The sequence below is a fragment of the Stegodyphus dumicola genome, chromosome 1 (genome assembly GCF_044657685.1).
Source record: "Stegodyphus dumicola isolate Sdum_Otavi_A_Nest chromosome 1, ASM4465768v1".
NCBI lineage: Eukaryota > Metazoa > Arthropoda > Arachnida > Araneae > Eresidae > Stegodyphus > Stegodyphus dumicola.
In genome coordinates this window covers 278,902,435-278,913,427 of record NC_140768.1, presented here as the reverse complement: position 1 = coordinate 278,913,427, position 10,993 = coordinate 278,902,435, and the positions used below count along the sequence as shown (strand labels likewise).

Sequence of the window (10,993 nt, the reverse complement as noted above, 5' to 3'; positions counted from 1 at the left end):
TATGTAATAGATAATGTTACTAAAAACGTTAGGGCTTTGAATGCTTTAAAATATGAGAAAAATAATTTATCGGATATTCTGTTATTAAATATCGTACTTCAGAAACTAGATTTCGAAACGCGCAAACAATTTGAACTAAGCATTAATGCTACGGAAGTTCCTACGTTTGATGAATTAATTTCGTTTTTAGAGAAAAGATGTCAGTTATTGGATAACATTAACCGTAGTATTAATAAAATATTAACCGTAGATATTTATTAACCGTAGTATTAATAAATATCTGTTAGAAAAAAGTTCGACATCAAAGGCTCTGATGGTTAAAACCGATAATGTTTCGATTTGTGTTATATGCAAAAATAATAATCATCCACTGCATAAATGTGATTCATTTTTGAAATTAAATCCAAATCAAAGATATGAAATACTTAAAACCCATAAATTGTGTCTAAACTGTCTCAGTAACGAGCATTTAATCGCAAAATGCAATTCTAAGTTCAGATGTTCGGAATGCCATAAAAAACACCATTCATTAATAGTACATCGCCTGCTCAGAAATGGCGCCATTCAACATAAGTTAGACAAAACAAAAACGGAAGCAACGAGTGACGAAATTATAAACAAGAACGCAGATGTCTCTAATAAAAATCAATCAAGTTGTCTTTTGACACGCAGAAAAAACGTCTTATTGGCGACTGCAATAATATATATTTGCAATTCCAAAGGAAAAAGAATCCCAGTTCGCGCAATACTTGATAACGGCAGCATGAGTTGTTTCCTGTGTGGAGTTGCTAATTTGTTAAATATAAAGAAAGAAAGAATTTATGCATCTGTATCCGGAATTAATGAGAACGTTATAAATATTAATTATCAACTAGATGCACAGATTTCGAATAAGGATTTAACATATGTAAGATCAGTTAATTGCTTGGTTATTTCTAAAATAACCAATGTAACTCCATCAAGGTGTTTAGATGTAAAGTCATTAAATATTCCCATTGATATTGAATTAGCGGATCCGCAATTTGGAACACCTAACAAAATAGATATGTTACTAGGGGCCGAATTGTTCTTTGAGATTTTAAAAGAAGGAAAATTTCAATTAGAAAATCAATCGTTGATATTTCAAGAAACAGGTTTTGGATATATCGCGTCTGGTGCATGCAAGAGTGACTCAGAAGTAAATTATTGTGGTTTAGTTCTAAATAGTGAAGAAAGAGTTGAAGAAATTTTGCAAAGATTTTGGGAAGTTGAATCCATTGAAAATATCGAGGATGCTTTGAGTGAAGAAGAAAAATACTGTGAAGAACATTTCAAGCGTACTCACTATAGACAAAATGATGGAAGATACGTAGTTCAGTTACCCATAAGGGAAGGTATAGAATTAGGAGAATCGAAAACGCTGGCTGAGAAAAGATTGCATCAAGTGTGGAATCGACTAGAAAGTGATTCGAATATGAAAACATTATATAAGAATTTTATTAAAGAATATAAGGATCTAAATCACATGGAAGAAGTGCAAGAAATTGAAACATCGACTTGCAATTATCTTAGTCATCGTGGAGTTTATCGGCCAGAGAAAGCCTCTACCAAGCTTCGCGTTGTGTTTAATGCATCCGCGGCTACTAGCAATGGAAAGTCACTGAACTCAATATTAATGAAAGGGCGAATACCTCAAGAAGATTTATTTTCTATTATTATTAGATTTCGAAAGTACAACTATGTATTAGGAGCTGATGTTCTGAAGATGTACAGACAAATACTTATTGAACCATCTCAACGAAACCTGCAATTGATCTTGTGGAAGGAATCAGTTGGTAGTCCTGTGCAGACTTACCGTCTAAGGACTGTAACATACGGAACAGCAAGTGCACCATTCCTTGCAAAAAGGGTCCTGAAGCAGTTAGCAATGGATGAAGCGACAGACTTTCCTCATGCCTCAAGAGCCATACTGAAGGACTGTTACGTGGACGACATTATTACTGGAGCTAATACCATGCAAGAAGCCAAGGAGTTGCAGACACAGTTAACCTGTCTTCTAGAACGTGGTGGAATGCAGTTACACAAATGGTGTTCAAACAATCCAGAATTATTGAAGAATAAAGAAAGTGCTACTCAGGATTACTCCTTTCAAGTTACGGATAAGCTTCAGATTACAAAGGCCTTAGGAATGTCATGGAATACGTCTACAGACTGTTTTTCTTACGATTTAAAGATACTTGACTTTGAAGAAACAGGCACGAAAAGAGATGTCTTATCAACGATAGGTCGCCTCTTTGATCCGTTAGGTTTAATTGGACCTGTCACGACAAAAGCTAAAATATTTCTACAAAACCTTTGGCTTCTAAATTTAAATTGGAATACACCTCTTCCTAAAAATTACTTTGAAGAATGGAAGGAATTTCTGCATAGTTTAAAAATAGTCAACGATTATCGCATCCCTAGATTTGTTCTAACCAATGGATTACAACAAATAGAAATTATAGGGTTCTGTGATGCTAGTCAGAAAGCCTATGGTGCTGCAATTTATGTGAAATGTATGTCATCTTCAAATGAATGTTCATCAAGACTTCTGTGCAGCAAGTCTTGTGTGTCACCTCTGAAGTCAATTACCATTCCTCGTTTGGAGCTTTGTGGTGCAGTTCTGTTGGTAAAACTAATGAAAAGAATACTAGAGGCCATTCAGCTGCCTATAGTGAAGGTGTATTACTTCACTGATTCGTCAATAGTGTTATCATGGATTAAGAAGGAACCTTATCAACTAAAGACATTTTTTGCTAATAGAGTATCTGTTATTCGAAGCATGACTGCGGTTCATGAGTGTTACCATGTTAGCACTCACAATAATCCAGCTGATTTGATATCACGTGGAGCTGAACCTAAAGATCTTCATAATGATTTATGGTGGTATGGACCAACTTTCTTGACTAAGGAGAGGTTTTTGACTAATCCTTGTGAATTAATTTCATCTGATATGGATAATGTGGAATACGTCAAAGAACTCAAACTTAAGGACTTAATGACTTAGTTAATCTAAATGTGAACTCTAATTCCCTTGTTTTAGATCGTATTCTTAACATTAGTAATAACTATATTCGTATTATTCGTGTATTAAGTTTTGTTTGTAGATTTATAGCCAATTGTAAGGGAAAACATTTAATAGGTTCTCTAACTGTTAAAGAATTGGATGACGCTGAGAAAATCATTATCAGGTATGTACAGTTACAGCATTTTAGCAAGGATATTCTGTCTTTAAAAAATAAGAATTGTGTTTCTTCCAAAAGTAAGTTAAAATTTTTATGTCCATTTCTAGATAATGATTCTCTTCTGAGAGTAGGAGGCAGACTTGCCAATAGTAATCTTAATTACAACCAAAAGTTTCCTTATGTAATGCCAAAAGATCATGTATTTACTAGATTAATTTTTCAGTATTACCATGTTAAATATTTACATCTTGGTGCTCAAGCACTATTGCATCAGGTTCGTAGTAAATTTTGGGTTATTAATGGTCGAGATATAGCTCGAAAAGTTGTACATGAATGTGTAACATGTTTTAAGGTTAAACCAATTGTATGTGAACAACTTATGGGAAATTTGCCTAGTGAGAGAGTTAATCCAGGGTTTGTATTTAATACTTGTGGACTCGATTTTTCTGGTCCATTCCTCATCAAGTATAAAAATCAGAGAAAAGGTAATTATGCAAGAGTGTACGTTGCTATATTCATCTGTTTAGCTACTAAAGCAATACATTTAGAGGTAGTAACTGATTTAACCACAGATTCATTACTTGCTACTATTAAAAAATTTATTGCTAGACGTGGAAAGTGTAATACCATAATGTCAGATAACGGTACTAATATGGTTGGTGCAAATTCAGACCTGAAAAAATTGCATAGCTTAGTCCTTAAATCTAATTCTGATATAGCAGATTTCTTAACATCTGAAGGTATAAATTGGAAACTAATTCCACCTAGAGCATCAAATTTCGGTGGTTTATGGAAAGCAGGTATTAAGTCATTTGAGATAATAAGGCCAGAGTTGTTAAAGTGAAAACATCAGATGTTGTGTATATTCGATGTATTAGTAAAATTTGTTTATTACCTATCCAGGATAATAATGCTTAGTTTACATTATGATCTTATTGAAAATTGTGCTTTACATTAAAATGTAACTGTTTAAGAATAAGTTCGATTGTAGCATAGTGAATGTTTATGTTTTTAAAATATTGCATTATTTTGTATTATATTCATGATGAAAGATTATCTATTAGCTTTCATATTGTATTGTAGAATTAGTTGTTCTTGATTTGTTAAATTGTATGTTTGTTTGTAATTTACATGTTGAAATTTGTAATTTCAACGGGCGGCGGCATGTTAAGTTAGAATATAGCGCCACCTATTGGATAGGGAGAGAAACTCTCACTTTGTCATCTGGATTCGGCTAAGCAACATGCCAGAGCATGTATTAGATCTGAATAGTTAATTACTGTAAATAAATTAGTTAGTTCTTTGCTATACAGTCCACTTATTAGTTTAGAATCACAGTCCACACATTATGTGAGTTATTACTTTTTCTGACATATATATCTGGAAACGAAATGTCTATGCAAATCCTCGACCACGAAACAGTTGACCTACTCTGCGAATGTTGCAGGAATTTTCATTACTTGCCTTAGTCCGCTCTTTAAATCTACCCTTAGTACCCTTTTGCCTTTAAAATTACCCTTAGTAGCTTGTGAGATCCCCACGAAGGTGGATAATAACAATCTAAAAACACTTGTAAGGATTATGTTAATTTTATTAACAGTTAAATTTTAAGTTAAAGTTCCTTTCCTGTCAAATAATTAACTTCAACTTACTACTTCCGGCCAGAACGTAGTTTTGGAATTTGCTGAATATTTAATGAGAAGGAGCGGTATTTAAACCACGAAGTTACTTACTGAGACAGAGAGAGAAACAGAGTTTCTGAACTACGCGCGTCTGCCTTTTTGGTGGCTCTCTCTCTCTCAAAGCTGTTTTATGCTCGGCCGTACTCAGGCCCTTGCTAAGCTTCGTAATAAAATAGGTTAAGAGGCCAACTCTCATTGAACCTTGATAGCTTTGGCTATACTTAGTTAATTTTAGTTTTAGTTTAATTCTTAGTCTTTTAAGTTCAAGTCCTAAGTGCGGACTTTATTTGTTCACTCCCAGGCGGAGTTTTGTTAAATCTTATAGAAATAATAAAGGGTTATTTACCCTTCTCTCTTGTTGTTTCCTGTCTTCGAACTCTAGCGATTATTCGCTTATCAGTTCCTAGGTCCCTCACTTCCAACATTAACTTAGAATTTCAAGTGAGGGACCTTACACACTTAATTCCAAACTTGAGACAAAAAGTGACTTCAGATTCAAGAACGTCCTCATTGTGAGCAGCCTGTAAGTCATCCATCATTGGAAATGACCAGAACTGTCTAGACGTACAAGTACTAAGACTGAATATCTCTAAAGTACCATGCTTCGTACCTGTTGCGATCACGCTTTATCGATCTGTATTTCCAAGAAGAAGAGCGAACTATTTTGTAGGCAATCAAAACACAGATATGTCACTTAAACATCTGCTAGAAATCAATTCGTGTTGAGGGAAGCCAAAACTGACTCATCAAAGCTCGCCAGTTTAGACAGGCCTTTAATTTTCTTTAGAATATCACCTGAGTATTTGAGTTTTCTGTGTTCTGTAATGCCACTGCGATTTAGCATTCTAAATCACTCTAAATAATATAATAAAAACAAATTAAGTAGCAAAAAGAATGTTTGCATAGCAATAATTGATAAAGACGCCTTAGATTGTTAAGTTCAAGGTGGACAAACTACAATGCACTTGTCGTTTCAGTAAGGTTTTTAGTAAAAGAGGCTATGTATATGGTTGTTTTCACGGATTTCACAGTTAATTAAATTTTTTTAGGTATCCCTTTATGAAAGTAAACCTTCCAAAGTAAAAAGAGTACATAAGTTTCGGCATTTTTTGTGATTTATCTAAAGCTGTTCTAAAATTTCACGATTCTAATAAAATTCCATATTATCAAATAATTGCCTTCGACTGCCTTGATGGTTTGCATACTGCGTGTTCTTGAAAACTTTCTTTAATGATATTTTTGGAGAATACATTTTTCACGATCTTAAAGTGTTCATCTGAAATTTTTATTTCGTGAATTTATTAAAAAAGGAAATAAAGATAATGGAAAATGAGTAAAAGTGAAATCTTCCTATGTCTCTCACTAAGGAACAGTTGCCGTCCAGACGGCATAGCGGTTAAGGCAGTCTACCGCACCGAAGAGCCCGAGTTCGAACCCCGAAGAAGGCATGATGTTCGTAAATGTATAGTGTCTTTGCAGCATAGGAATTCTCTAAATATATGGCGAGCCGAAAGTCCTCTTGTATGGTTTGTTAGATGGGAGAGGGGTGGGTGACTCTCGACTCCCCAGGTTGCTCTTCCTCAGAACTGGGGCGGAAGTAAAAGTCCAACCTCCTTGAGACTCTGGCAGCCATTCTTCCATGAATTACATGGCCAAGAAAGCAGCTAAGGAGCAGTTCAAAGGAATTCTCTTTTCAACCTTTCTGCTTAGCTACAACGCCAACGCGAAACCACCGTCATGGGACGTGATTGTTAAGAATACTTGGGTTCATGGATTTGGAGTGACAACACTGGGTGAAGAATCAAAATACAATTTATTCGTCAGTATTATACAGGAGAGTTCAAAAGACACTTATACAGTTGTCGAAAAATACGATAAACACGCTGAAATAGTCAAAAACACAGCCTTCAGGTTACAACAGTGAAGACAGCTTCACGGCAAAGCATTAAAGTACAGCTCTTGACTCTGTCGATCGCTCTGAACTCAACCTACTCTAAATACCCTCAAGATATCCTGTTACTCCGCGTACAGGCAGGGTATATATATATACAGCTTTTGACCTGCCTTCGAGAACACTCTCGAGAAAACCGGTAAGAATTCGTGTTAATGGAATCATTTCGGATATGTATTGATCACAGTAATAAACGACGTGAAAAATAAATCAAAAGTAAACCAAAAAGTAAATCAAAAATAAATCAGTAAGAAAACATATATTATTTACTACGGGTGAGTCCTTTCTATTAACACTCATTCTTACGGTTTTCCATTTCAGCTTCCTCTATATAATTATTACATTAGTCATTCATATTAATCACCTCTTTATATATTTTCCTATAATATATGACATAAATAAATATGAAATCAACAGTTATATAATAGCAGGTACTTTGTACGATAAAAAAAATTGCTTAAAAAATTTGAACGCTTTTGAGCAAGTCAGCTTTATTGAAAGATATAATTTTTTTTAGGAAACCGCACTTTAAGTAGCACTGTATTCATATGCGCTTAAAACCTGATTGATACCACTTAAAAGTGAAAAGAACTCTTAAAAGTTCAAAACATAGCATTAAGTAGTACTTACGATCGAAAATGAGAATATAAAAGAGCCAATAATGTTAACACTTAAGAGAAAAGGTTTTCGTAAGTGGAAATCTAGTTCGATGAGCAATTTTTATAAAAGACTGAGTTATAACATAAATACACTTTTCAGTCGCTTAAATTTATTGCTGAAGCTTTTTGTTCTCGGAGCCGTGAAGTTCCTCACCTTAAATACTGGACCATTCTTTTGATGGTGGCTTCTTTATGTCAACCTGTCATACTAAATATTTGGAAAAATATCGCTCCGCAAATAACCGTTTTCTTCCGGAAGGTCGAATTTGAAGCATAAATGAGCCTTTTGTAAAAACATTTCATGGTGTACCAAAATTACTTCTGTAAATGTTATTACTATGAAAAAATTCCATGTCAGTACTTCTTCTTTTAAATTTTTATTAAATGGTTAGGAATACCTTGTTTACGTATTTGGAAGATTCACTTCAATAACACTATCACTTTAAGCGAGAAAGTTTGAATAGAAATAGAATTTACCTTAGCATACTAACGTGATCGATTAAATGTTTTCTAAACTCATGTATTCGCAGGTGGATACTGAAGAACTTGTTTTACATGGTTTTTGAACCCCTATCTTTAAGTTATCGTGATCGTTGATTGGCATTACTGTTGACTTTAAGAAAAAAAATATTGTACTATTTATTTTTATTTCATGAGAAATATTTCTTCATTTTCCACAATTTTTAGAATATTTTAATTTCAATAATCATGAGAATAAGGTACATTACTTTGGAAAGTATTTCTCTTTGACTGAAACACTGTAGAGTGCATTAGGTTTATTTGGCGTTCGGAAAACATGAAAAATCAGCAATGCCTCCTCCAGAATTTGAACTCCAGAATTCATAATTGCTAACCGTCTAATTACCACAAAGCCTTGCGGTAAGGGAAAAGAAAATTCTTTACGATCTCCTCCATTTAAATGACGCTTAGAAATTAGGGAATCCATCCACAAAATCCAGGTTGGATCATCATCTACTCCATTTTTATATCGGGTTCTACTTGTAGAGCCATTTGGATTTCTTTCGGAGCTGGGAAAAGTGAGGAATCAGCAATGCCCTCGCTGGAATTCGAACTGCGGATCCTCCGATTACTAGTAGGGAAGCTTCCACTTACACCTCGAAGGCATGTGCTAAGGAAGGAGAAAATTAATTACTACATTACTTCTTTAACTTTTTCGAAACAAACGGTTAGTTTTTAAGGAAATTATTAATTTGAAATACATTAATGGACCACGTGGTGTTTGAATATTTTTATTACATTTCATGTGAATATTTAAAAATATTGCTTGTTTTTCTTCTACCTGCATAATTTTAAGCAGCATATTACTAGTACACAAAGTCTTTTTAGTGAGATCTTAAAGACTGAATTAAATCTTTCATCACTAATTTGAGAGGTTCTAAGTATACATTCTACCCAAAAGTAAATATTTGTAATTTATTATCAATATAATTTATACGGGTACTTTGCTATGTTTTTTGTTACTTTTCAAACTATTTATTTATTTATTTATTACATTTGATTAAAAATCAAATAGTAAAGCTAAAATGACTTTTTAACAAATACTTACAGATAAAGTAAAAAGGCCTAAATTCAGAATTAAACAAGTTAGAAATAATCTTAAAACTCTATCAGACTTCATAAAATAAATAAATTAATAAATTTAAAACAACACATAAAACATAATTGAAATATTGTTCTGCTTGTTATATAGTATTCAGGGCAGAACAAAGTACTTTATGGTTTATATTAAAGATAGAAATACTGAAAAAACTTACTACCAAGGAAGTGCTTCAAAATCTTATTGAGAAGTACGTATTGTGTTTTAAACACTTCACTTTGTTAGTCTGATAAGTAGTGTAAAGAAACAAAAGCTTTTAGAAAACAATAACGTATGAAAGAGCTACTATTTCAAGTGTTAAGAAAACAGAGTTTGGTTTTAAAAAAAAATTGGAAGACTTCGTTAAATCTTATCGAAAAAATCTTTCATCATTTTCAGTCTTTTATCTTTGTTTTTTTTTATCTTTTATTTTAACTTGTTAAAAGCTCGTGATGTTTCGAATTCTGTTTTATCAAATCTTTCGTAACTTATCAGCAACCGGCTGTGATCACAGGAACAGTTAAAGCGATAAGAATATATAGCTTGAGAGAAGGGATCATGAAACGCAGGCGTATAATGATTATGATTTGATGAAACAAGCAGTTCCCTGGGAAAGAGTTTGAGGATTTTAACTCTGAGGATGATGACTAATGTTCAAATAATGATCAATGAAGGTAACATTGTGCGGCTTGTGGTGGACAAAGATAAGAAAATTACTGCAGCTTACCAAAGTTTGAGAACTATACCGCACACTTTGGCAGACTGTTATGGACACTGGGTGGAAGTGTTGGATCTCAGTCATAATATGATCAGGTAAGTCCGAATTTCGATGAGGTGTTATTGTGACTATAGTCACACAAATTTAAAATATGTTTGACTTAAACTACACAACTATAAGAAGGATTTATATGAAGTATCCTGTTGCTGAACTCTTATTATTTTAAAAAATGAAATATTTACTTTTTTTAAAACTATGCATGTTATCTTAAATGAATTAAAAGCAAGATGATAAAATTAAGCTTCTGCAGTTATAATATACGTATCACGTTCTTAAATAGAAACTTAGCTTATACGTCTTTTTTAAATGTGTCTCTTGAATGACTTAAAACAGATATTCACGGCGCTTTACTAATATACAACATTGTTATCGTAACAATTAATACGAGATGAAATATTAAGTTACTGCTCTAGCATTGAAAGAATGAATACGATGTAAATATGCTGTTGATACTACAATAAAAGAATAAATACAATATAAAATAAGCATGCTGTTATTGTAAATGAATGTGGTCAAGCTGACACATGAATTATAGTTAAGTTTGGTAGATGTTCATGATCACCAGAAAAATGAAGCAGGTCTTTTGGTAGAGATTCATGAGCTGTAGCTGTTAGAAATAAAATAAATGTTTTTCGTAATAGCTTATTAGTGTTAAAAACGTCATCTAAAATTCGTTTTATTTTGGGCAGTAAGAAACAAAAATATAAACTTGAAACTGCTTGAAAATTCACAGCTTATAAAAATTATCCGTTGCATGAATGATGATAGAAAGAAATTTGCAATATTGATAGCAAAATTGAAGGCAAAGAGACCAAAATGCCGATACAATTCGCTTCCGATTAACTGAGGGCGGATGAATCAGACCCTGCAAAAAATAGTTAAGTTTGTTTATAGCAGAACCAAGGAAAATGACTATCACAAAACCATTTCATTCTTCAATTTTTCAAGTAAACATTGTTCTTTAATGCCATTCAAAACACTAATTCTTCATTTCTAATGAGGTTTATTCGTCCTTTTATTTCAATGGGATTTTTTTCCAATATTATTTATTTAATTTACGAAGCCAAACAAACTTATAGTCCAGATTAAAGTGCTTGAAAATAGAGGTTGTTTTTGTTATGAC

General features: G+C 33.1%; 1 protein-coding gene and 1 long non-coding RNA gene across 2 annotated transcripts in view; one reads left to right on the top strand and one right to left on the bottom strand.

Annotated features, from left to right (window-relative positions):
* Positions 1 to 6,679: 6,679 nt before the first annotated feature.
* Positions 6,680 to 9,423, bottom strand: LOC118201375 (uncharacterized). The gene is made up of 2 exons (XR_004760231.2): positions 9,271 to 9,423; positions 6,680 to 8,624 (listed from the first exon to the last, which is right to left on the bottom strand). It is a non-coding gene; the product is annotated as an uncharacterized LOC118201375 (long non-coding RNA).
* A 205-nt stretch (positions 9,424 to 9,628) lies between these two features.
* Positions 9,629 to 10,993, top strand: part of LOC118201373 (leucine-rich melanocyte differentiation-associated protein-like) — a 190,362-nt gene continuing 188,997 nt past the window's right edge. Inside the window, exon 1 of the mRNA XM_085807489.1 lies at positions 9,629 to 9,905. Coding sequence (XP_085663615.1) covers positions 9,733 to 9,905 — 173 coding nt within the window. The 5' untranslated portion in view covers positions 9,629 to 9,732. The remainder of the gene's footprint in view (positions 9,906 to 10,993) is intronic.